General features: G+C 36.2%; 1 protein-coding gene across 2 annotated transcripts in view; it reads right to left on the bottom strand.

The window, feature by feature from the left end:
• igsf21a (immunoglobin superfamily, member 21a) overlaps positions 1-26,461 on the bottom strand; it is a 291,837-nt gene extending 265,376 nt beyond the window's left edge. For both annotated transcript variants that reach the window (XM_028447575.1, XM_028447576.1), the window contains exon 1: positions 26,054-26,461. In XM_028447575.1, coding sequence (XP_028303376.1) covers positions 26,054-26,192 — 139 coding nt within the window. In that variant the 5' untranslated portion in view covers positions 26,193-26,461. The remainder of the gene's footprint in view (positions 1-26,053) is intronic.
• Positions 26,462-27,604: the final 1,143 nt, after the last annotated feature.

Raw genomic sequence — 27,604 nt, 5'->3', positions numbered from 1 at the left:
GTAGACGGGAAAGACAACAACAAACATGCACAGAATGACAGAAAAACACAGAAAATTACTATAAAAACTCTTTCTACTTTCCTGTGTTAATGCTCAGATTGGTCTTTATTCTAAATGCTGACATGAATGTTGATAATGTGCGATACAAGTTGCCTTCCTCTGTTCTAGACTTTAATCAAGCATTTAATCAGTCGAGCTTGCATACGACAAATCTTGTGTTTTTGGCCAAACAATGACGGACGTTTATTTTAGGATTTACACAGAAAGATCTGAATGTGGCTGAAATTTGATGTCGAGCAGAGTGAGCTGATATCTCGGGTAATACCAGGAACAAACCAGAACAAAAATGGAGTCAAGAGGATCACTGACCTTTTCTGACAAAGACATACAATAAATCACAGTAGGAAATAAATCTATATCCGTCTACGGGACTCTACATTCCAAAATGCAATAGAAAAAACTTTTCCAACAATGTCAATAAACTACGTGTGTACAGTAGATCAAAACAAACTTACTAGCCCAATTACCTTTTTAGTCAAGCCTACAGTATATGAGTTTTGGGAAGTCTGTTGCATTGGGACCGTTTTGCTTTATTACAGGAAGTTGCTGTCAGTGTACCACCTAAACAGCTTATAATTTGAATATGTTTTACGTGAAAAAAAAAAAAAACACAAACAAGCAGTGGCTAAAGATGTAAAACTGGTTATTCCAATTATTGGAAAAGTTTTGTTTCTTACTGCTGCTCTCCTCCAGGAATCACTGTTGTGTCCATGATCACATTTCCATTTGGCCATATGTGAATGGAATAATGAATGGATTGTGGTTGGCTATCAGACTGTGACCACCCGTGACAACAGATGTAGCACAGCCTGAATAATTATTGCCTCAAGGAGCAAATATTTTCACCAGTGTTGTTTATCTATTTGTTTGTTAGCAGGATTGCGCCAAATGTACTTAACCAAAGATAGATATTAGGCCACGGAAGATTCCATTACATTTTGGAGTGGATCCGGATCAATATACTGATTCTGGATCAAATCTCTATCTCTCATAATAAGCGGAATCTCAAAAATCCATATCTCGGTTCAATGGCCACTCTTTACAGAATCTTTACTTGTTTTTTGGGAGGGTTGGTTCCTAAATTACCCAAATTATATTGTGAATCTGTATTGGATGCATTTCACCACAATTCTATAAAAAAATGGATGTGTTCATACATCTGGACCTAATGTATTGTTCTTAATGTGAATAGAAATCTCGTCCAAGCCTTTAAAGTGTGAATGATCATGGGACCATGAACTGTGAATATCTGGCAAAGAGATTTGGCACTTGGCGGAGGTTTGAGCTCTTTTTGCCAATGTGTTTTTTTTTTTTTTTACGAAAAAAAATAAAATGCATAGAAATCCATGAATCAATGATATATTTAAATGAGCATTACGACCAAAACGGTGTGAAAGCTAATAACTAAAATAATGACATTCAAGTATCCTCTTAGAACGGCATAGGTATAGTGCATGAGTATTACCTAAAAGTAGAAACCACACATGGACAACACACAGCTACACACAAAAACAAACACATACACAACTTTACTCATACATTTAACAGAAGTTGGGCTGCATGTCAGAGAAAAGACACCCACACTAAGACAAGCAGAGGAATGGATTTTAACAACCATCTTGTCAAGAGTCAAATTTGTGAATCTCTTCCCTCTTTTTGATTTATTTAAACCACACGCACACGTTGTGCACACACACATAAAACCAGTTTCAAACTGATTTGACTGCTCTGTCGCGTTCAAGTTGACATCCAGTTAGAACCCAAAGTACTTCTAAGTAGTTGAACCACCAAATAATTCAAATGTTCGCCTAAGGACAGAGCGTGTATTGGCCTCTTAGTGACAGCGACGCAAGGACGTTTAGCACTCACACAATACAGCCTCCACTCAGCTCTGTGAATATCAAACAGCCTACAGTTTCGTCACCTGCCCTTTCCTTTGCCTTCGACTTCATACATCACAATGTTGACTGAGCTAGGCCCTTGAAGACAGATATGATATGAAATTACTGTTATACAGTCTTGGGTTTGAATGTCAATGCAGTCGCCCCAAGAGTGTTTCCCTGCTTCTTAAAGACAGGAACTACTATTCTTAGAAACTGTATTTACACATGGGGGGCTTGTGGCATGAATACAAAAATACTTTTTAAAAAAATGATATATATATATATGTGACGTTAGAGTATATGTGTCAAATCATGGCCCTGGGGCTAAATCCGGTTCTTCAGAGCAGTGTTTCTCAAATGGGGGTACGTGTACCCCAAGGGAAACGCAATGGCACTACAGGTGGTACTTGAGAGACAGAGAGAGAGAGAGGAAAATTAACAAATGAAAGCATTAAAAATATAGGATTTTATGTTTTTTTTTAGTTGAAAAATGATAATCACACTAAACATTACCAACAACACACAAAACAACAACAAAGACAAACTAAATGAGAGAAAAATATACTGAACAATAAAAAGATCAGACAACAACAAAATACATAAAATGACAAAAAAAAACAGAATAATGATAGAAATGATCTTGATTAGAACATTGGGAGGGAAATGACTACAAATTATAAAAAAATATTTTATCAGTATATTCTGAGCAAAATGTTGAAGTCAGACAAAGGGGTACTTGGATATAGAAATAAGAGAAAGGGGGTACTTGGGCCAAAAAAGGTTAAGAACCACTGTTTTAGAGCATCCAATTCGTCCCGCAGAAGACAGTAAAAATGACAGAAAACATGAATCATTGTGTAAATGACCGAATAATCCAGTTGTAGATATGTCAAATTCAACAATTTAATGAAACTGTACTATATTTTAGGGGCTTGCAGTTTTCCTTTGTTTACATCACATGAATGCAGTCATTTTTAATTGCAAATTGTGGAAAGAACACTGAAATTTTCCACAAATCTTGTAATTTATTACAAACAAGTCCACAAAATTCCACTAAATTACACAAAAATTGGTTACAAAAACAATCATTTTTTTAAGCAAAGATACGGCAAGAACTGATGTTATAAAGGAGGGCACTTTCTCCACACTTGTCACCAGACCAGCTTAAACTGATTACACAACGCAGACGCACAATATGCACAACTATAACACCACATTGCACTCTCACCTTAAATGGTCGACTCTTCCCCACCCCGACTCCCTCTTCCCTACTCCTTCCCCTGGTGATGGTCACAATTATGCAATAAAACAAATTCATTAATTTAATTGCAATAACAAAACATGCATTGCTGTCACGAAAAGATCGCATTCCATGTCGTGCTGACCTTCGACAGCATGTGCAGACAATGTAAATGAAACAAAAACAAACAATTGTTATTATTCCCACCTAAAATCTGTGGCCCACTTGAGATCAAACTGGTCCATATTTGGCCCCTGAACTAAAGGGAGATTGACACCGCTGCGTTAGAGCATAACAGCCAGATCATTATCAAAAACTGTAATTCTATATCTACGTTACAGCAGTTTATCAAAAATGCTAAATTAATTCCTGCCTCTTTAGCGTGTTAAGCTTTCTTTTCAAATTGGAAAGATTGCAGCTTCGCGTCACGCTGAGTGAAACTGTGTGAGCTGCTAAAAAAGAAGCTCGCACCAAAGCGCAATAGGATTGGAAATAATTATTTCTGCTTACTTGATAAGGAAAACTCCTCATGACCACTGCTGATCTCCAATAGTCAGGCTGTGCGACAACAGCATTCACTAATTATTTACAGCAGTTGACTTTGGTTAACTAGTGTAAAGTTTAATTTAGAAAAGTAAAAGTAAAGTTTAACTTGTTGTGCATTGTGAGGAAAATAATAGTAAAGTAAAAATAAATATGGTTGAGCTTGTATGAAAGTAACAGTTATTTAAAAGGGTTATTTTAAAAATAACAACAAAAAATGATTTGATGATATATATATATATTTTTTGTATTAAAAAAAATGTAATATTTTTTTTATTGCTTTATTGCTTCATTTTTTTAATTATTATGTTTAATTTATTTAGTTAGCTATTTAAAAACCTATTCAACAGGAAATTATTTTGAACATTTAAAACATTACATGAAAAATGCAGCCGCATTAGAAGAAGTTATAATTACTACTTTTGTCTGGACAACAATAACAGGATTGTTTCCAAACTACAGGATGTGTTACAAGACTAAATGATCTGTAAAATTGTTGTTATTTTGACACATGACAAAATAAACACAACATTTTAATCCAAAAAAAACCCACATTACTTTCATACCAGTTCTCCTCTACTCCTGCTTCTCGTTTACAAGTTCCACTGCATTAAATATAAAGTTTAGAGAAACAGTTTGTTGAGGCACCAAATGTTGGTTCACTTTCACTCTGCACTGCTTTCTCAAAACTTCAACATTTACCGAAAAGTAAAAAGTAGTGGATATCAAGAGCGGGCCCTGCTTTTTAATCTGTGTTAACTCTGCAATCCCTGAGCAGAATAAGCAAGATGCAAGTGGAAAAGATGGAAAATGATGGAAAACAGAAAGCAGTGGAGACTTTGCAGATGATAAAATGTATAAAAAAAATAAAGCTGCTGCTGCTGGTCTACTGCCATGTTTCTGCTCTGCTGCTGCTCTGTGAAGATAGTATCAACCCACCAAGACAGCAACTAATTACAGAAAAATGCTGCACTCTGGTCAATGAGAAGCAGAGCTGCTGAAAAAAAATGACTATCATATTTGGAAATATCATTATCATTTAACTCTGAGAGCTCAAACTAATTCTGAAAATAATAAATACCCCTTAGTGGAGCAACATAAGACAGAAACATTTGATTTGGATGCAATTCTGCGTTTACTTATCAGCTCCTTGGATACGCATACAATGAATGCATTGGTAGTTCCAACACTGAAAACAATGAAGAATAGGTTTACTAAAGGAAATGTCATTTCAACTATTTTTTACCAATTGTTCCTTAACTCATTCACTGCCAGCCCTTTTAAGAGCAGCCAACCCCCTATTGTCAGGCGTTTTACATGATTTTCACTGATTTTTTTAATAATCATAGAATATTCTGTACTATGACAATCTGCAATCTACTGAAAGATTAGACTCTAGTTTCATCAGAAAAAATAATTTTGTAATCAGCAGTTGAATAGAGGCAAGATTCACACAAATCACAAGTTTGTGACAAAAAGCTGAGAAAAATGCCTTTTTCTGAAAACATGTATTAGTAACTTGGGTCACCAATACATGTTTTTTGCTTTAAGGACACTGCAACATTAGTTTCCTTCTATAAAACTACAAAAACAACATTGAGGCCGGGCTTTTGATAGCAAAATTATTATTATTTTGCTATCTCGGTCAGAATTGAGTGGATTTCTTACTGTATTTTGGCTGTCGTCCAAGTCTCTCCCCTTGTCATTCTCCCCACACGCAACTTCCTCCTTCTCCCGAACATGCCGAGTGACACCGCTAGCCCCGTTTTTTGATCGTTTTCTCTCACCATCACGACACTCTCAATAGTCCACTTAGTTCCATACATTCTCTGGTCGAGTATGCGCTGCTGTGAACTTCAGCATCAACTCTCGTAGCGCCATTTTCTGTCTTGCAAACTCCTTTCCTCTCCCTCTGACTGGGGGTTCCTACTGGATACGTCTCCGCTGCGCCACGGCACCGATACGGTTTTTCCCCGCCGTCCGCTAATCCCCACCGGTTGCGTTTTGAGTGCGCCGCGGTGCACTCCGGTTGGACAACTGTGACGTCACGAGACAGAGCAGTTCTCGCAATATTTATATAATTGCACGAGAACGCGGTTAAATGTATGTGTTATAAATGCAACAATGAACAGATAAACAGGTCAGTGTTCCTAACGAAGGAGAACAAGAAGGTTGGACTCTCGGGATTTGTCATCGCCACATTTTTTATCAACAGTCAACAGAGAAGAGATAAAACTGCACCAGTAAAACATGAACTAAATCAAAGTTGCTGCAGTATACAGTGCAGTTACAGTATGAGAGGAAACAAAATAGTGAAAGTGATTTTGATTTTACACATTATGACATTTTGGTGATGTTGTTACTTGATATATAATCTTAAGTGTTTTATTTTGAAAAGTAACCCAATATTTTATTGCAGAGTACGTGCTTAATTTCCTGTTTAGCGTCATTTGCTCTGTGCTGATTGATGCGGAGGGCACCGGTCTACCGCAGCTGGGAAAGAGCAGACACGCACCGCAGCAGACCCGGTGGAAATTAACACATAGACTAAAGTGGAAATCAGCTCCGGTGGTGCGGCGGCAAGACAAACAAAAATCTACATTGTGCCTATTGAATAATTAAGGAACAATTGGTAAAGATTTTATAATTTTTTGACACTGGAGTGCATGGACCATTTGTGAAATGACATGGAATGACCCAAATCAATATTTTTAGCACATGAAAGAAAACACCCAAATGACCATGGATCCACTTAGCATGAAAAACTGTCGATGACAGGATTTACTTTACCAGGTATCTGTGTCTGCTACAGCCTGCATGACTGGTGTGGGATTTTTGGGGCCGATGCCAATATTAAATCAGGGTTTAACAAAGAACAAGAACACATGAACACAAATTTTTATTATACCCCAAATATGATTCAAGACAAATAATCAAAGCACTACTAGATTAAAATGAAGAACTTTAATTAGTAACACTGTAAATATAATGACAGTAAAATCACTGATAAATAAGGAAAAGCAAACTTTTGCAAAACTGTATTTACGGAATACAATGTAAATAAAATATTCTGCAATAAAGCTGCTCAAATCTCAAACAGTGAACATGGATACATCTAAAAAGGCCAAATGTAACTAAACATTAAACTAGTGCACTATTGATAGTGTTGTAACTTTGTAAGCATTACTGCCAATCCAGTCCCTGCAATGATACGACCAAACGGAGCCTAATGTTCAGGCGTTTTATGGGTAAAGAAATAAACTAAAACTCAATAGTGTGTTTTTGTTGGAATGTAATTGAGCCAAAAGCAGTGACTCAAAGTTTGCCCTGTTTGGCTGTTTACTGTAGTTCTCGTCTACAAACCACTTATAAAGTCTGTTTTTTTTTTTTTTTTGGGTTTAAAATAACTACAGATTTTTTTAATGTAAATGATTAATTAAGGTCTAAACAAATCTCACTGTTTTTCTTATGAACCTTTTCAACTAAGATTCATAAATACATCTTAGTTAACTAGTTAACATCAAATCTAAAATATTACCAAATACATTATTAAAACACATTTCTATCAACAGCTAAAATGTCTGTTGTTTTAATTAACTCATTCATTGCCATCCATTTACAGAATTTCTACCCCCCCCACCCCCCCAACAGAATATTTTGTACTATGACAATCTGAAATCTGAAACCAGATTCTGAAAGATTAGAGTCTCTACTTTGATCAGTTAGCTTGTATTGTTCTTCTGTAATCAGCAGTTGAATAGAGGCAAATTTCACACAAATTGCCAGTTTCTGACAAAAAGCTGAGAAAAAAAGCTTTTTCTGAAAAATCCTTTCTGTGACTTTGAAACTAATATTTTTTTTTGCTTTCGTGACACCTCAACATTGGATTCCTTCTACAAAACAACAAAAACAACACGGAGACCGGGCTTTTGATGGCAGCATTATTATTATTTTGTTATCTGTGTCAGAGTTGAATGGATTTCTTACTGTTTTTTGGCCTTGCTCCAAGTCTCTCCCCCCATCCGTTCCCCCACACGCCACTTCCTGCTCCTCCCGGACATGCTGAGTCGACCCGCTTGCCCCGGTTTGTTGATTGTTTTGTCTCACGTTCCCCATACTCTCAATAGTTCAGTTAGTTCCACAGCTTCACTGCCTTCTATCATAGCGCCATGTTCTGCTTTGTCCCTGTGTGTGCCTCCCCATGGATGGTGATAATCGTGGCTAATCTCTCATCTGAAGGTGCACTGCTGCCACCTACATGCCTCCAGTTGGTCACTACATCATAGTACAAGCCTGATATTCACAGAAGAACTCCGTCACACTGTCTCCTAGCAACCCCAGCCGAAAAACACAATTGACGCATATATGCGTCAATGGCAGTGAGTGAGTTCAAAAAAAACAATTAAGAAAAAACAAGGATGAAAATTTAGGATGTGATTATGACATTTGTTTAAAATTAGTTAAACTGATGTTTCACTCCCTAAATTTTTTAGTTTAAAAAAAAAAAACATCACAAAAAATCACGACAAACAATTACTTTTTAGCTTCTTTTCTTCAAGGATTCTAGCTCTAACATTAATAATGTTATCAATACTTGCTTTTCTTACATAATAAATGTGCATTTTCTGGGTTTAAATATGCGGTACAAGGTAATGAAAGATAGAACAGTGTGTAAAAAAAGCTGTGTTTGTATTTTATGGAGGTTCTTTCCTTATTAATGATGTACATCTGCTTAACCCTAACATTTCCAAATGTCACTTTATTAGCGCGGCGCCCTCCAGGATTGTCCTTTACCAGCGTCTCCATAGATGGAGTACCATAGTTCTGCTGAATGGATCTGGTCACTTGCTTTAAGTATTAAAGCATTTAAACGCACTAAAGCAGCAATGCATCTATAACTGCACAAATGCCAACAACCCTCACGGCTTCTAATTAAAATCAGATCTTTATTTCTCATTAATTAATGCGTCCTGAAAATGATGTACAGTGCTTTTGGTAGTTGTGCTGCAGAAAGGACAAAGATACTCATCATCAACCTTGGTGCAAATTCACCCTGCATCTGCTAAAGGCCATTTCAAATAAGCTCCATCTGACACAGAGAAGAAAAAAATTTGTATTCTCGTATATATATTTTTTTCATTTCTGTTTCATTTCGGTTACGTCCTTGACGACCTCTGAGCTTTTAATCTACTGAACTACTTTCATGCTTCATTTATACTTTGCTGCCTTACCGTAAGGTGATGCTGTGTTTATAACAAAGAACTACATCTAAAAACTGTGATTTTACTGGATTATGTATCCTGTAACACAGTGATTCTCAAACTTTTTGGTCCAAGTACCCCCTTTCTCTTACTTTTAAATGCAAGTACCCCCTTGTGTCTGACTATAACATTTTGCTCATAATTCTGAGAAAAAAAACAACCAGAGCATAATGATGGAATGAATGAGCGATAACACACATATTAAAGAATCTCATTTTGTAAATAAATGGAATGAAACAGGATTTAGTGCCTCCTGAATAGATTTATTCCTATAGTTTGTCTGTTCTTTTTATTAGTCAGCATATTTTTCTCTTGATTTGTGTGTTTTTGTTGATGTTTTTGTGTGTCGTTGGTATTATTTGAATTATTCTATCTCAGTGTGTGTGTTTTTGGTTGTATTTATGTCGTGTATGTTTCTATTACTTTTCGTGTATTTTGTGGTGATCTTGTATATTTTTCTCTCATTTAGTGTGTCTTTGTGGTCATTTTGTGTGCTGCTGGTAATGGTAAGTGTTTTTCTCTCTTTGTGCGTGTGTTTTTGGTGTCATTTTGTTGTTTTTTGTCAATTCTTTTTATTATTCAGTACATTTTTCTCTTTTTTATTTAATTTTATTTATTTTTTTGGTCGTTTTGTGAGTTTCTGGTAATATTCAGTGTGATTTTCATTTTTTACTTTATAAAACCCATATTTTTAATGCTGTCATTTGTTAATGTTTCTCCCTCTCTCTCACTGCAGTGCCATCACGTATCCCTAAGAGTACACGTACCCCCATTTGAGAAACGCTGCTGTAACACACTGAATGGACGCCATGGTCACATATATTTGTGAATTATGTATACACAGTTACTGAGCTTGCGATTCACTCACTCACTCATCCGGATTAAAAACTCGCGTTCGAAAGAAGCAAAAGATGTATCTGTGCATTCCTAGCACCAGTGTCTGCAGAGAGAACATTCTCTCCTACAGAAGACACAGTAACTTAACGACGGAACATGATGACCAGCTCCTTTTTCTTACATAAAAATTATAAAGTTTATAATTTTAAAACTGCAGAAAGCAATGATGATTTGTAGCTGCACATTTGCTTCTGCACTTATTTGTTGTAGCATGATTTATTTATTCATTGTGTTGCTTTATTCGTTCACTTTTTATTTAAAACCCCAAAACAAAAACGTTTAGTTTCTTGTAGGAATGATGCTGCTCATTTAACTTTTGTTTGGAAGTCTTTATTTTTACTAAATAAGATAGCTTTTGTGTTATATCAGATTGAATTACACAGAAAAAGTTAATATTTTTCTTTTATAACATGAATACTGTTGGATTTGGTGACATGAAATTGAAATAAATAAAATATGATGATACATTGGTTACTTTAATTAATGGATAACTAGATGAAATAGCCCCAAAGTGAGGAGAAAACAAAAAATGTATAAATATTGTGATAATCATTGAATAATCCAATCGTAGCACCCTGAATCGTAATCAAATCGAATCGTGAGGTTCCTTAGATGGCACATCCCAAAGTTATTTTTAGAACAAAGTGATTGTAATTGTAATAGGACAAAAGTTGGATAGAAAAACAATATATTTGGTGTTGCGTTTTCAGAATGAACACAGAATGTGCTACAAACAACAGGTTTATTTTTAGGGATTATATGAATAATTTGCTGTCTAAATAATGAATGAAATGCAAATGCAAATCAAGTATTACTCACTATTGATAATTGATATGGTATTGCCTTTGTTTTTCCTTGTTGATAGTCTAACATAAAGCCATGCCGTCTCTTTCCCAAACTATAAGAAAACTGTCACACAGACAGAAATGTCGCTGTTTAACGTCTGATAACGGGTAGTTCTCATGAAATGTCAAAATCATTCTGGTCAAAGGTATTATTCAATGTAAAAATTGTGGCATGAATATATTCATATACAGTTTGTATGAAAAAAAGGGATTAAATAGAGTGGCAAACAAAACTGATAACATGCTTTATTGAATATATGATCTGAAAGTGACATTTCTATTCCTGGGTGCTGCTCAGAAAGGATGGAGCTATCACTACAGTGCAGAATATAGCAACATGTTCAGTCAGCTGTGGCCAGGACTAATGTGATCTTTCTCTTACATTCACTTCCCTTTGGAAGAGGCAACCATATGTGGAAAGTGAACGGCCAAGTGCATCTGGAAATCACACTGCTGAATAAGGAAATGCAAGACTTTTTGAGTTGGTGGATTTTCTTTAGCTCTATTTCTTAATTTTATGCCCAACTACCTTTCCTAGAGAGAATGTCTGTTCCATGTCCTTCTTTAAAAGAAAAGAAATAGCCTAATATGATGACAAATCATCCACACACAGACAGACCAAATCAAAGTGTCTCACATAAATCACTATACCTGAAACAGATATGGCAATAGTGTTGGGAACGTTACTTTAAAAAAGTAATTAGTTACAGTTACTCACTACTTGTTCAAAAAAGTAACTGCGTTAGTAACTGAATTACTCTATAATAAAAGTAACTCATTACCAAGGAAAGTAACTATTTGCGTTACTTTCCTTACTTTCCAATCTTAATCGCTCACCTTGTTTTTCACCCACCTCCTCACTATAGCTGAGTAAGAAGCCGGGGTTGCTTTCTTCAATCAATGCATGTAATGCACCGCATTTAACATTAAAAAGTAATTAGTTAGATTACCCCGTTACTGAAAAACAAACGCCGTTACATAACGCCGCTATTTTAAACGCCGTTATTCCAAACACTAAACAATAATCTATTTACTTGTTTTTACATATCGTTTTAGAAAAAAATCAGGCAAAAATTGCAAAACGACACAGACTGAAGTCTCACCTACAGGTTTTGGCCCAAAATCATGCATTTCCATGATCTTTTTTTCCTGTAAACAAGGGATTTGAGCACTATATAAATCCAATCCAATACATTATTATTATTATTATTATTATTATTATTATTATTATTAAGTGACTTGTAAAGAGTCCCTGCGATGGACTGGCATCCTGTCCAGGGTGTATCCCTGCCTAGCGCCCAGTGTAAGCCGGAGATAGGCACCGGCAGACCCCCGCGACCCTGAAATACATACAAGAACAAGCGGGTCTGAAAATGGATGGATGGATGGATGGATGGATGGATGGATGGATGGATGGACTTGTAAAGAGTACTAATATATCCTTCTCATGACGTGCAGTCAGGATAGGCAAGATAGGCAGTGCCTACTCAAAAATAATCAGGCTCTAAGTATAGCTAGATTTATGAACTCTAAAACTGAAAAAATAACCTGCATTCAATGCTGTTTTGGTGCCGTACATTACGTTTAATCTGATTGGTCAGCTATGATGTGATGCGTTTGATTGTTGTCTGGTCATTTCATTTTTTGTAGTTTCAGAGATGGAACAAATTATTTTTATTATTTTTTAAACCTACTATAAATAAAAGTACTGATTTAGAAATATACTCAAAAAAGTACAAGTACCCATAAAAGCTTTCACCTGTGTTGGCTAGTATGCAATGGTACTTGCTAATTTGTTAGCACCTTAGCACACGCTGCCATTGTGACAATGTGTGCTCTACTTATTAATTATAATTATATAATTTTATTATAATTTTATCTAGTGCTTTTCAGAAAACTCAGAAACTTTACAATGAAAGTACAGATGAGTACATGTAATAATAAAAGTTTTACTGCTAAAAGTTTTACAGTTTTGAATGTCTTGAGGGAGTGAATAGCCAGTAATGACATTGCATAATGCCCATTGTCCACTGGTTTGTAACTGCTGCATATCTTCTGCATAACAGCAACAAAGCTGATACATTTCCGTTAAAGCCAACGTGTCAGTTTGGACTGCATGCGTATGTGGTAACTGCTGCGAAACGACTGTCATGCCAGAGCCCTCCGCAACAGATATATTTGCTGGTCGCTGAAGCTGTGTTGCATACATTCTGCAAAGAGAAGCCGGAACAGGACAGGAAGTAGTGCACAGACAGAATAAAATACCGTATCTGGTTTATTTCCCAAATAAAATACTCTGCGTTCAAGGCAGCTCGTATTTCCAGCCATTTTCCAGCATGTTTGCTCCTTTTTAGGGTGGCGGGAGTCTGCTGGAGCCTATATCCAGCTTTCTTCATGTACTAGGCGGGGCTACACCCACAACAGGGCGGCAGTGGATCGTATTTCACATAAATATTGACCTTATTAATGGTTGAATCACAATCATCTCTACAAAGGCGAAAGATCTACTGGGCAGGACAGAGTGGATTTATTTTAGGACACACTGAACTGTTTGTAAGGCTTTGTGCTTGTGTTTATTAAACTACAACTCACTATATTGCATGATGAGCATGAATTAAAGAGGTCTCCTGTCCGTAGGAGCCACTACAGTTCCGGTGGGGAACGATGGACAGCATTTGGTGGAAATCTGGTGTTATACGTCTGAAGCATAGAAATATAGAATTAATAAGAGTTGACTAAATTAACCTTATTTTGGCATATTCCATGGCAGGATTTTAGGAAGTATAATAGCCAGTAGAAGTGGCTTGGTTGGTTGTAAATAATGTCTGTATCTTTTATTGTCATTAAATAAATGTATGAGGACTACGGATGGAACGTAGCTAATGGCTAAATCTGGCACATTTACACAAAGTATTACACTAGTGTTCATTAATGTGCACTGTCTTCTCCAAATAAACAAGTAAAGTAATGACAATAAATCTTGAAAGTTGATGAAAAAAATATTATATGAAACTAAATTAGGGAAAATTTAAAACTGAGAATCAGAGGCTGACGTACACACGTACTGTGCATGAATTTGGTCGGCCTATTTTAGTTTGAGTATTACCTTTTATTTTGTCATTACCATCCTCAACTCAAGAGTGAATTCAAAGTCATGACAAAATCTCAGGAAGAGATTTCTTGGCTGCCAGTCCACTAGTTTCAAACTTCAACAGAACTCCAGGCTGTTTTCCACCTACTCTCCCATGCCTTGAATCAGCATGTCTTCCTGCTGTTCCAAAGTTTGATGAAGTACCATCCAGTGGGAGTATTCAGTACAAACGTGAGCCATGGCCGATGGCTGACTTTGCTCTGCTGCATCACATCACAAGTCTCTGCCTAAGCGTCTTTTTTTTTCACCCTAATCCCACCTGATATTCATCACTTTCATTACAGTTTGGAATGAGTGGCCTGATAAACACACCAGATAAATGAGTTTATGAGCCTGTAGGGCTTATTGTTGTAAGGCCCACCAGCAGGATGGAGGCAAAAAACTTTGATTCCAACTGGGATAATGATACCAGCCAATAAAAAAGCAGCAAACATACATTTGATCAGTGATTTTCCACCCCTGAGATGTGGTCAGGAGTGCAGCAGAATGTGTCCAATAAAAATTCAGAGGATTTGCATTGGTTTTGACAACGTGCTGCTTAAATACCCATCCTGGGAGGCAGGGGCAGTAGATAACAAAATTATAATTACCTTGTTGACTCTAGCTCCTCCCCTGCAGCTGTTAGACCAATCACAGTGTCCAATTAAGTAGGCTCATTTGTTGTCATCAGGGTTGGGGTCAATTACATTTTTAAATGACAATTACGTCTTCAATTATGAATGTTCAATTATAACTCAATTATGACTACAGTGACTGGTATTTTTTCCAATTACAATTGAATTACAAGTATTATTTTTCCCTTGAAAGTGATCTACAATTATGTTCTTGATTAATGAAGTTCAATTACAATAAATCACAATTACTGCACCGGAAATAAATAAGTTCGTAAAGAGTAACCTTCCTCTTGTGTTAGCTTTCTGTTAGCCTCTCTTATGATAATGGGTTGGTTTTGACCCATGTCCTAAATCAGCTATAAAATACTTATTAAAAATATTATCAATGATCTAATTTGTTTATCATCTCTTAGTTACCTTGTTAGGTTTCCTTATCCATGACAATATAGGTATTCATGTTTTTGGTGTTGGCGTATGAACCATTTTTGTGTCAGTATAGGGCTGGGCGATATATCGAGATTCCTATTTTGGCGATATAGAAAACTATAATATTTCTTATGTCATATGAAACAAAATACTAGTTTTAGAGGTCGCTGCTTTTACTCCTCAGAACAACATGTAAAGCTCAGTTAGATGGATTAATGAGTGCACATATTGTCCAGCTGTTTGTTAATAAATGAGCCTGTGCAGCATTTTGCATCTGCAATTTATTTTAAAATACAAGGGATACTGGAGCTTGGTTGGGCGGGTGGGACGGCTCGTAATGGGTGCCAGAAAATTTCCCTTATTTTCAAATCCAAAACTTGACAGGTATGGATTAAGCTACTATGTGTCACTTTATAACTTTAAAAACTGGATTATTTTTTTCTTTGTGACTTCAGAATGCAAACAAACATCTACAGAACCTTCCAATATGGCAGAGGTTTTAAAAAAAACACTAAAGCACAAGTTGCATCTGTAATTCATTAAAACATATAAAAGCAAAGAAATAGTGACAGGAAAAGGTGGAAGGCAAGGCAAATTTATTTGTATAGCGCATTTCATACTCAAGGCAACTCAATGTGCTTTACATGTCTGATTCTAGCAAATAAGGTATTGAAACATTCCCTCATTTTTAGCTCATGCATTTTTTGTTCCATTGTAACAATGACGGTATTGAAATGCTCAGATAATCTTTTCAGTATTTTGATAACTGTATAACTTGTGGATATTGAAAAATGCCAAGTTTTGCATTAATATATATCAATAATTTCTATGACATTTAAGTACTGCGTATAATAAGTCATTCATAAAATATTACGTTTGAATCTGAACACATTTCCTTGAAATTGTACAATTTTGAAGATTTTTATGTAATTCATTGATAGAAAAACACTTAATAATGCATAATAATATGTGTTTTTACAAACACAATTCACAGGAGGAACACAATAGAGAGATTTTACTCTTCTGAATATATATTGAAAAGGAAAAGAAGCAGCACAACAATAACAACAACAACAACAACAACATGTCTGCTGTGTAACGTCTCACTGAATTTGAAGCCATCCAAACAAATGAGTAAATGTACAATTATCTGACAGCTTTCTAGACACTTACAGCAGTAACTATCTACGTATTTCATATAATCCTCCATTATAGCATCATCATCATCATCATCATCATCATCATCATCACTCTCCTTGTTTCTTTCTGCGTTTCAAAAACAGTAGGATATGTCAATATATAAGGCCTTTTTTTTCATTCGTCCTGGTTGAGCCCGTAATCAGAAGTTTAAATTGCTTGAACTGTTTTTTGTAGTTGGAACATCCTTTCTTTCGTCCAAAAATAGATCTCAGCCATAAAAGCAGAAGATTGGCCCATTTTCCAGGTTGGTTTTTTTTCCTTCTTATGCCGTACTGCTCTCGTGGCAGTGTGGAGGTCATACCCGTCATTACGTTTACAGTGTCTGTTGCATTGTGGGAGACAAATGCCCTGTGGTCACACCATAAGGCTAAGACCAGCAGGCAACAAGTTACTATGAATGTACACCACACCCCACTCCAAAGATGTTTGGGTGTTAAATGGTCTTTGCTTTTCAAAATCTGAGTCTCTGAAAATAATTTTGTAATTTGGCTAAATAAAGTATTTTACCAGTAAAAGCAGAAAGCCAGCGTGTCAGCTAATAAGGAGTGTGTGGTAATTGCATACCTGTACCTTCAAAATCAAATAAGTTGTTCCAAAATATCTTTGATTTGCTAAATTGAAGTTGAAATATCCAGCAGCACTCCTGACTTATCTTCTGCAGCGAAACGTCTTATAGCTTTTACGACTCTCCTGGCCAGACGTGCCATTCTTCTTCAATGGAAGCACAAGCCACCCCCCCATCGCACAATAGGTGGGTCCGGGACGTCTTAGTCTGCGTCCGTCTTGAGAAGTTACGATATTCTTTAAAGGGATTTCTCGAAGCCTTTCGGGAGATCTGGAATCCCTTGCTGAGTCATGTGAAAAATATTGACCTAACCCCTGAAGTTAGTGATGTGACCCTTTGAGGTGTCTCTCTTTGCCTCTTTTTCCATTATTTTGTGGTGTGTGGTTTATTTATTAATTTATTTTAATTTTTTTTAAATGTATTTATTTTTTCCCTCTTTTCTTAATTTCTTCTTATTTTATTTGTTTTTTTTTGTGTGTGTGTGTGTGTGTGTGTGTGTGTGTGTGTGTGTGTGTGTGTGTGTGTGTGTGTGTGTGTGTGTGTGTGTGTGTGTGTGTGTGTGTGTGGTGCTGTGTTCTGGTGGCCAATAAGGGGTGGGGAGGGGGGTGGGGGGCTTGGGCTCAAGGGGATTAAACTACAGACACTTTACCTTATCGTTTAGACATTGTGTCAGGCTGTCAGTGTTTTGCTTTCGCCAACCTTTTGCCTTGACTCCTGTAATTTTGTTTGGCTTCACTTGTAAATGGTTTTTTTTTTTTGTCACTTTGCTGTGATGCCTATTGTTTGTCTGTTGAAAAATCTAATAAACACATTTTGGAAAAAAAAACAAAACAAAACGCATTGACCTTCTTTTGGTACGCAGTCTTTTGATTGGTGTGTGATCAGTGCTTAGCAACGGTACCAGTTACCAGTTTAACTTGTAGCTCCAGAGCTGAAGCAGAAAAGCTTTGGGGGGGGGGGGGGGGACCCTAACTAACCTTTCCTTCAGCTAAAGTGTAATCAGAACGCACAATGCTGTGTTGGTACACTAGCACTAACACTCTGTAGAGCTCTCACTAAACATAACTTCCTGTTCCGACTGTCCTCTCCATCATTCTCTTAGACTGTGTGACGCTCCACCACTCAGCCGGTCACTTCATACACTGTTCATGAGGACCTATTAACGAAGCTCCACACTCATCACAGCTCAGAGGAGAGAGAGCACGGATTGAACTGGATTGACTCCCAGACACGGCTCGTTTGTTAAAAGCACATTGTTACGAGGTTGCGAACACAAAAGGTGGAGAAGCAAACTGACACATGATGAACTTGCACATTCTCTCTGTGGTGTGAACAAGTTGGTTTAGATTCAAATAAAGGAACCCCTTAGTCGGCATTAATAAAACTAAATACATTTAGTGATAATATAGAACATAAGTTTGTGCTCTTTTGTTACTCACCAAGTCAAAACAAACACTCATGGCTGTGCAAAACAATAAAAAAAATAGTTTATATAAGGTGCATAATCACTTTATATAAAACTACTGAGTGCTACAATGCTAGTGCAAGATGATTGTGTGAGTTCCATAAATAAGTTGTATATAAATAGTTTAACAGTTTATTATTAAATTCTTAATACAAAGTGACTAGTTTTCAACTCCATCTCTGTTCTTGTCTTGTCATTCAAACAAGCAGCCATTATAAAATAGTCATGTTATTAAGATATAAAACTATATAAATAAATAAAATAAATAATAATAATAATAATAATAATAATAATAATAATAATAATAATAATAATAATAATAATAATAATAATAATAATAGGCAGCACTATAAAACAATCTAAAAACCAACCTGTAGAACTCTAATATTAGGCAAAGTGTTGAAGATTTATCTGGTAACATTAGAAATGATATTAGAAAAACTTACAAAGATATAATTAATGATAAGCTCAGTGATCAAGTGTTTTCCAAATAATAGATCCTGATCCAAAAGAAACTCCTAAAAAAAATAAAATAAAAAACTGTCATTAGTTAAAATGATAGATTTTTGTATGAAAATTTGTTTAGTAAGTTGTTGCTTTAAGAATAAGCAGTTCATACTTAGCGTACGGTTAAGTTTGGCCTTGACCTGTTAAGAATTGAGAACCATTTATTAAACAGATGTATTGATTGATCGATTGATTGATTGATTGATCGATTGACACAACAGCAGTGTATTTTCCACAATGAGAAAGTAATAATAGTACTTTATTTGTATACATTAATCTTCTTATAATATACACCTATTACCTATTACATCTATATTATTATACAATTCATGTTATTCACCATACATTTATCTGTCCAGACATACAAATATACATAAGTATACTGTATATACCACTATTTATAATGTTTTCCATATAACACTTGCGCTTTGAGAAGATACATTTTATATATTTATGTTTAAACTGATTTAAATTCTTCATACTTTGTTTTTAATTGAACTCTTGTGAAATTCCTCAATCGCCTTTTTAATGTAACAATTCTTATAATTCCTTGTCTTTGGGCGATAAAGACTTATTCATGCATTAACAATATTCACATCCAGACTATTCTACACATTTATTTAAATCTCCATTCAGCTGTTCAGAGTAAAACAAAGGAGTTCATGTTTAAGCTGTATAGTTAATCTTAAAAATCTCTAAATGTAAAGGAATATTATGTGTTATGTTGCTAAACTATGTGGCTAAACATACATAATTAAAAGCTGGGGTTAAAAATGAATCCCGGACAAGCCCCCATTAATATGTTATGGCTAGCTCAACACCGAACGTATCAATAAAAGAAATAGAACCAGGAAACATCAATACAACAACTTCAATACAAAAACATGACCAAAACAAAAACATCCAAACACCAGAAGTAAAGATACATGGAAAAAAAAGATGCAGAGCTGAAAAAAATTAGGCTCTTTTATGTTGATAAAATACACAATCTTATAATATTCTTATGGTCAGAAAAGCATACTCCAAAATGATGACGTAAATAATCTCATGCTAAAAATAGCATCAAAAAAAGACATTTTGTTTTGTTAAAGGAGTTCTGAGAATAAAGCTCTTACATCTACCGGTAATAATGCCGCAAAGCCTCATAATAATACAATATGATGCAATTGAAACCATTTTCTGAACATTGTTATCTCAGAACTGTTGTGTCCAATAATAGTCTGCGTCGCAATTTGAAAAACAAGAATGTTCATTTAAATGATGCCTTAATGTGACATCAAGCGTTTTGTGAAATGTATTTTTTATCCATTTATTTCGTTTTGAAACGTGAAGATGACAAATTAAAAAATAAATAAATAAAAAAATATAATGGTAGATGAAACTCCCTAAACTGATTTAACTTTTTTGTGAAAAGGTCAATGCTAACATACCACAACCACTTCTTTAAATCGATTTTCAAATGTCGCTAATGCAGAAAAATACGAAAATGTAATATACAGTATGTTCAAATGCTTCCACTTTCTTTAGTAGAATGACCAAAGGTCATCCCTTCACTCAACAACTTCAATAAAATGTTTGCACCTTAAAAATAATGGAGATAAACTGAAGCAAAGTGGCCAATTTCTCAGCAGATTTATTATCAGCAGATTTCCTTGCCTTGTATTAGTGTGACTACTATAGTTTTACACTAACAGATGTTATCATGCTTAACACATGCATGCAAAAGATCATCATTATGACAGCGAAGGCTTCTCTTTTCTTTCACATTGCATGGCAACGACTCTCCAGAACACGTGCACAAAGCATTAACAATGTCTATAAAGTAACTCTAGTAAAACAGAAGAATGCATTATGCACGACTTGCTTTTAACAAAGTGACAATGTGACATGCTTAACAAGCAAACACAAAGCCCAGCTATTAGATAGAGCTCATATGTACAAAGCAGAGGAGGAAGAAGCCGTGTCGCATCTTCTAAAAATAAGAACACCTCACTAACAGCATTGTGCCTGGACTGCAACAAAACCAAGTGAAAGTGAAATCCTCATCAATTATTTCTCAATAATGTCGGTGACGTATGGAAATGACAGAAATGAGAGAAAGAACACACAGTCGTGTCTAATAATCAATGTATGCTGTCACAGAAAAACTTCTCCATTTCACAGGTCAGGATTTCCTGAATGGTTTCCATCATTATCTACTTTAGTGTTTCTCAAATGGGGGTACGTGTACTCCTAGGGGTACGCGATGGCACTACATGGGGCACTTGAGAGAATGAGAGAGAGCGAAAGGAAAATAAACACAAAGTGATAGTTTTGGTCCCACGCATGACATTACCGAAAATGATTAAAACAAATAAAAAAAACTTGGGGCGAGGTGATATGGACCAAAACTCATAACTCAATATTTTTTTCAGAAAATGGCGATATACGATATGAATCTCGATATTTTCAATTCAAATAAAGTCAGACCTGGGTTATATTTGCTAATGTCAATTATGTCTGCACATGTGCCACTTTTGGCTTTTTCTCCTCTAAGGGACAGCATGTGTGAGTGAGTTTAGGAGAAGGTCTGGGTTAGGATGCACTCAGCAATTTATCTAACTGTGCTTTTAATGCTGTATTTTAATAGAAAATACATATATTAATGTAGGCAATATTGTAATTTTCTATATCGTCAATATTTGAAAACTTATTGATATATCTTGAATCTGAATATATTGTCCAGCCCTATAAAAGCTATACAATTATTCAGGAGACACTATCATTATCTACATTAGTGTTCAAATGGGGGTATGTGTACCCCAAGGGGTATGCAATGGCACTACAGGGGCTACTTGAGAGAGAGAGAGAGAGAGAGAGAGAGAGAGAGAGAGAGAGAGAGAGAGAGAGAGAGAGAGAGAGAAAGAGAGAGAGAGAGAGAGAGAGAGAGAGAGAGAGAGAGAGAAAGAGAGAGAAAGAGAGAGAGAGAGAGAGAGAGAGAGAGAGAAAGAGAGAGAGAGAGAGGAAAACAAATAAAGTGTCAGTCTTGGTTCCACCCCAGGCGTGATATGACCGGAAATGATAAAAGCTATAGATATAAATCTATTCAGGAGCCACTAAATCAATGTTTTTCAACCTTGAGGTCGGGACCCCGTGTGGGGTCACCTGAAATTCCTGAAAAATTACAAAAAATACAATTTTTTTTTTATTTTTTAAATTATTATTCTTTTTTTTTTAGATTGAAATGACACACAATCTTAAACGACTGTATTTCTATACTTTCACTTTGGGAACCACTGAACTAAATACTGTTTTATTCCACTTATTTACAAAATGAGATTCATTAAAATGTGTTTTATCACTTGTTCATTCCATCATTATGCTCTATAGTTGTTTTTAAATAGTTTTCTAAGCAAAACGTTGGAGTCGGACAAAGGGGGGACTTGGATTCAGAAATAAGAGAAAGGAGGTACTTGAGGCCAAACAGTGTGAGAACCACTGATCTAGATAACAACGCTACCTGTAATGAACTCATATGAAACGTCAGAAAAGCAAAGTAACCTTTGCTGTTTGAAACCACGATGTTTGCGTGTGTTACCACGTGTTGACCTATGGTGAGCTCATCGCCATCTGAGCAGCACATGACAGTCTCTGAGGGATTTCATCATTCAACACGATGATAAATCCATATGTAGCATAACTATTGCCTATGAGGGTCAGCAAAGGTTGCAAACATAACACGTTAAAGAAACAAAATAATCAGCTCACAGCAGATCAGGTAAAATGTCAAGTTATTGATGAATGAAAGAGGAGTAAGAGATGGACGATGTAATCGTGCGACAATATATAGCGATATTAATAAGTCACAAGATATATTGTTGATGGAGGAAAGGTCTCAATTGCAGGCAGAAAATGTAGACGTGTTAATATTGTTGAAAAATAACTTCTAGTTTGATGTTTAAAAATAAAAAATAAAGTTCATGCACAGATTTTTTAAATGTCATGAAATGATTTGGTTTTCATTTTTGACTGGCGTGAATTGTGAGTCTCTGTTTTTTTGCAGTAAATAATAGAACAAATAAATGTATTGTTATTTATTGTTTATTTTATATTCACTTGAGCTGAAAGGATGATAACCCAGACTAGTGTATGCAAGTATGAGCAGAGTTAAAGACAAACTGATTTTTATGAAATAGATAGAATGTGATGTGAAAAAATGCGAACGTAGAAAACAATATTTACTTGTCTAAATTAATTTCATTTCACAAATAATGGGAATAAATGTCAACCTGTAGAGTTCAAATTTAAACCCAAAGAATGAAAGTGAAGTCGCAGAAAAAATATTCACAAATATGTCGACTGATATTTACACAAAACAAAAATGACAGCTGCAAACGTGTAATCCAACATTTACTCACATGTCTTTATTACTCGTGTTAATTATAGTTTATAACCACAGCTCTGTGGTTATAACTTCTTGAATCTGCCGTTACAGCTGCACAAACTGCTTTTCTTGCATCGCCAATATCTATATATATATATATATATATATATATATATATATATATATATATATATATCTGAATAACTTATTTTGTATTGAAATACTTGTTGTAGGAGTTGGTGCTTTAACTACTTCTCAGAACAGCATGAAAAGCTCAGTTAGATGGATTTCTGGGTGCATTCTAACCCAAACCTTCCCCTAAACCAGGGGTCTGCAACCTGCGGCTCTGGAGCCTAATGTGGCTCTTTGACTCTTATGCAATGGCTCCCTATAGCTTTAAAAAACTATTGATATAAATAGTTATTTTTTTACAGAGGCTATTAATGATTATGACAAATAAAATCAAGATATAACGATTTGTTAACCAAAAATAAATCACGTTGTGCAATGACTCAGCACCTTCCTACTTCACCTCCTGCAACATCTACAGATCATCAACTTTCCTGCATCTGTGACTAACCTTAAGTTTTAAATCCCTGGTAAGAAAACTAAACCAACAAAAACACTATGCTGGAAGAAAATAGAGATTTTATTTGTGTGGGAACAGATTCATTTAACCATTAATGTACTGGTATGTGCTATACGTGTCACGTATTGAACAACTGTGTCTGATTTTTACATCAGCAAATTTAACCCATAACTGTCATTCTGATAAGACTTTATTTGAATTTAAAATAGAGATATTTATCGTATATCACCATTTTAAGAAAAGAATGTTGCAATATGAGTATTGGTTCATATCGCCCAGCCCTAGTGTACGTTTTCAAAAATATCATCCTATATCATTATCGTCAGCCTCGTATCGTATATCGTCTCGAGAACTTTGAAAACCGTCCCACTAGGGCTGGGCAATATATCGAGATTAATTTTGGCAATCTCAAAGATATCGATTGATATATTTTTTATTGCTTATTTTGTATTAAAACACTCATTTTAGGAGTCGCTGCTTTTGCTACTTCTCAGAACAGCATGAAAAGCTCAGTCAGATGGATTATTGAGTGCGTCCTAACCCAGAACTTTCCCTAAACAAGCCACACTGCAGAACTCACTCACACGTGCTGTCCCTGAGAGGAGAAAAAGCCAAAATTGGCGTGTATTGTGCAGCTGTTTTTTTATTAAATGTGCAATTTTAACTCTGAATAGTCTTTCTGGTCAGACTTCATTTAAATTGAAATGATAAAGATGTATATTGTATATCGCCATTTTGAGAAAAAATATCAAAATATGAGTAGGGCTGAGCAATATATCGAGATTCCAAGATATATTGAGTTCTCTACTTTGCAGATATAGAAAATTACAATATCGCCAATATCGTTATATTTATTTTGTATTGCTTTGTTTTGTTTTAAAATACTTGTTTTAGGAGTCACTGCTTGCACTACTTCACAGTTAGATGGAATTCTGAGTGTGTCCTTACCCAGAACGTTCCTAAAAAAGCCACACTACAGAACTCACTCACACGTGCTGTCCCTTAGATGAGAAAAAGGCAAAAGCGGCACATATTGTATGTGGCACATTTAACCCAACAGTTTTTTTTTTTTTTTTTTTTTTTTTTTTGTTTGACTTTATTTGAATTAAAACATATTGAAACTTGTTTCGTATATTGCTAGAGGTGTCCCAATCCAATATTGATATCGGATATCGGTCCGATATCAGCCAAAAAAAAAAAAAAACGAATATCGGATTTTATCGAACTGCATCTAAAATCTCCGATATAAGCGCTCTGATAAGGTTTTGTTGGTTTTGTTCCCGCCCTCAGTTGTTCCAACCATATGCTGACAGTAAAAAATAACTAAAGTGAACTTGAAATGTTGACTATTGTTCTCTGTTTGAGTATCATCACTTGATCAAGCCTTTTGTAACATTCCACACTACAAAATAAGTAATAAAAGTATGTCTGGGATCAATATCGGCCAATACTCAAGGCTGCAATATCGGTATTGTATCGGAAGTGGAAAAAAAGTTGTATCGGGACATCCCTATATATCGCCATTTTGAGAAAAAATATTGAGATATGAGCTTTGGTCCATATCGCCCAGCGCTACGTCCCACTTTATAAGAAGGAGTGGAAACACCTGTGCTCTTGTTCAAAAGCGTTTAGGCTGATGATGCAGTTTAGTGGTGTAGTGGCTGTGCAGACTATCAGGAATAATAGTCACTGTGTGGGGAAACAAAACGCCTCTGTGAGGCAATTCAAAGGATAACAGGTTGGAAGGGGACCTTCTCCTTTCTTTCTTTCTTTCTTTCTTTCTTTCTTGTCTACATCTGCTGGTGTGTCCTTTTAGGATTGAAGAAAAAGTCTGCAGATGTTATATATTTGTAGAAATCCATCAAGGATTAGCTTTTAGTTTAAAACCAGTGCGTTTTTTTTTTCCTCTGAAATCCAAACACGTCAGCGGAGGATAAAAGACGCGCTGTGCCAAAAAAAAAAAAAAAAACCCATAACGTTCACGGAAACGTGCACGTTTTGGGGTTTTTTTTTTGCACGGTAGCAACTTTAATGTTAAGCTCAGGGATGGTCAAGTAAACCTCGTGTTGCGCGTGTGCATTATAGAAGAAGTGGCTGCTGCTGTCACGCATGGTGGTGGTGATGATGATGATGAAGGTGGTAATGGTCGGTGCAGAGGGATTATTTATCCACTGCATCATGCATATATCTCGGCCTATTGCATCCGACTCAGAGCGCATTACGCACCGAATCCGATCGTTTTTCGCGTAAAGCCAACCAACACTGGGTTTGGCGCGGAAAGTTGGCACGAGGGGAAGCAGGGTATCGATATCTCCTCCTCATCGCCACCACCACCACCATCTACTTTGTGTGCGTGCCCCCCCCCCCCCCCTCCATCCGGATGGATTGGAGACCGAGCAGCAGCAGCATCAGCGTAAAACAGACACATGCAGGGAGACACTTACCCGCTGCTAAATAGAGTAGATCGGCGCACAGAAGCAAGTACAACAAGAAGACGGTCATCTTTCCCTTGATTTGCAGTAAATCCCAAACTCCATGTGCGTTTACATGCTCCACACGTTTCGCGCGTTGAATCCCCACCATTCCAGAGGTCTGCGTATCATGAAAGGTGCCCCCAAACTATTCATGATGCAGCTCAAGTACCAGTGGAGGGAAGTTGATGGTGAAGGTAGGTTTGAGAGCAGCAGGAAAAATACCAAGCATCAGATCATTTAAAAAAAGAAAAGAAATAATGAGAGTCAAGCTGGCTCACACACACACACACACACACAAAAAAAAAACAGCAAAAAACAAGCGGAATGCGTCCAACATCTGCTGTGTCCAACATCTGGTGCGTCCTCTCCACAGTTAGAGCATCAGGAAACTGCGCTGAGTGAGGACTGGAGAGAGACTGAAAAACCTCTCTCTCTCTCTCTCTCTCTCTCTCTCTCTCTCTCCCTCTCTCTCTCTCCCCCCAGACGCACAGTCATCCCAGATCACTCACCCTTTGATTTCACAGTTTTCTTTTTAATCCCAACCCCTGGATCCAGACCCCACTAATCCACCCTCTATGGACCGATTTCATTCCCCTCAATGTTTCTCCACCTTGTAAAGATCGATAATGATCTTTGTTACTCATTATTTAGCCTTTATAACAGCGACAAACAGTTTACAGCTGTCAATCTCGTTCTAGATCAAGTGGCTGCAAGACATGAGCGGAAAACGAGACATTTTCGTTTTAAATAACGCGCCCTACTTTGCACTCCTACCTTTAAATGATAAGTAATAGGGGTGTACATTGCTATGAATCTGACGATATGATTAACGATATATATCGGTACCAAACATAGACTAAAAAAAATGATGGGATAATTATTTTTAGAGCTCCCCCTGCTGACTGGCTGTAGTATAGGTCATAATCCCCGCCTCCTCAATGACAACAGTGAAACTGTAAAGTTCAAATACTCGTCACATATTTTTTTCCAAACCTAAACTCTGCTGTGATCAATAGTTATTATCACCCCACCCTTCTTCATTTTTGTGGTTTTGTACTAACCTGTGATCTGAACAAGTCGTCGGTAGAATTTCTAGTGGGAAAGATATTTACGTTCTTGGCGTAGCTGAGCTGCGTAAGTCATCAGGGCAGTACGCTAAATGGGCGGGGCGTGTTACCAGGGCTCCTCCCACCGGACCCAACAGCGCAGACTCTGGTTCCAAAATTGCAAGATGGAAGCGCTTCAAGAACGTTGAGTGGGAACAGCTACAGTGCGCTTTGAGATTACTTTTGTTGTAATTAGCGCTATATAAATAAAATCATTTTGAAATTTAATTGTGAGCCAAATTTATATATATAGAATCAGAAATGTTTTATTTGCCATGTACAGTTTTAAGGACAGTACAAGGAATTTGACTTGGTGGTTGGTGCACAAAACAAGCAACAAAAAGAAATAAAAGAAATAAAAACAAAACAACAAAGAACAACCCAGCAACAATAATAATAATAATGATAAATATAA

Source organism: Gouania willdenowi, chromosome 5 (genome assembly GCF_900634775.1).
Source record: "Gouania willdenowi chromosome 5, fGouWil2.1, whole genome shotgun sequence".
In the NCBI taxonomy this organism is placed as follows: Eukaryota; Metazoa; Chordata; class Actinopteri; order Blenniiformes; family Gobiesocidae; genus Gouania; species Gouania willdenowi.
This window is presented reverse-complemented; position numbering and strand designations above follow the sequence as displayed.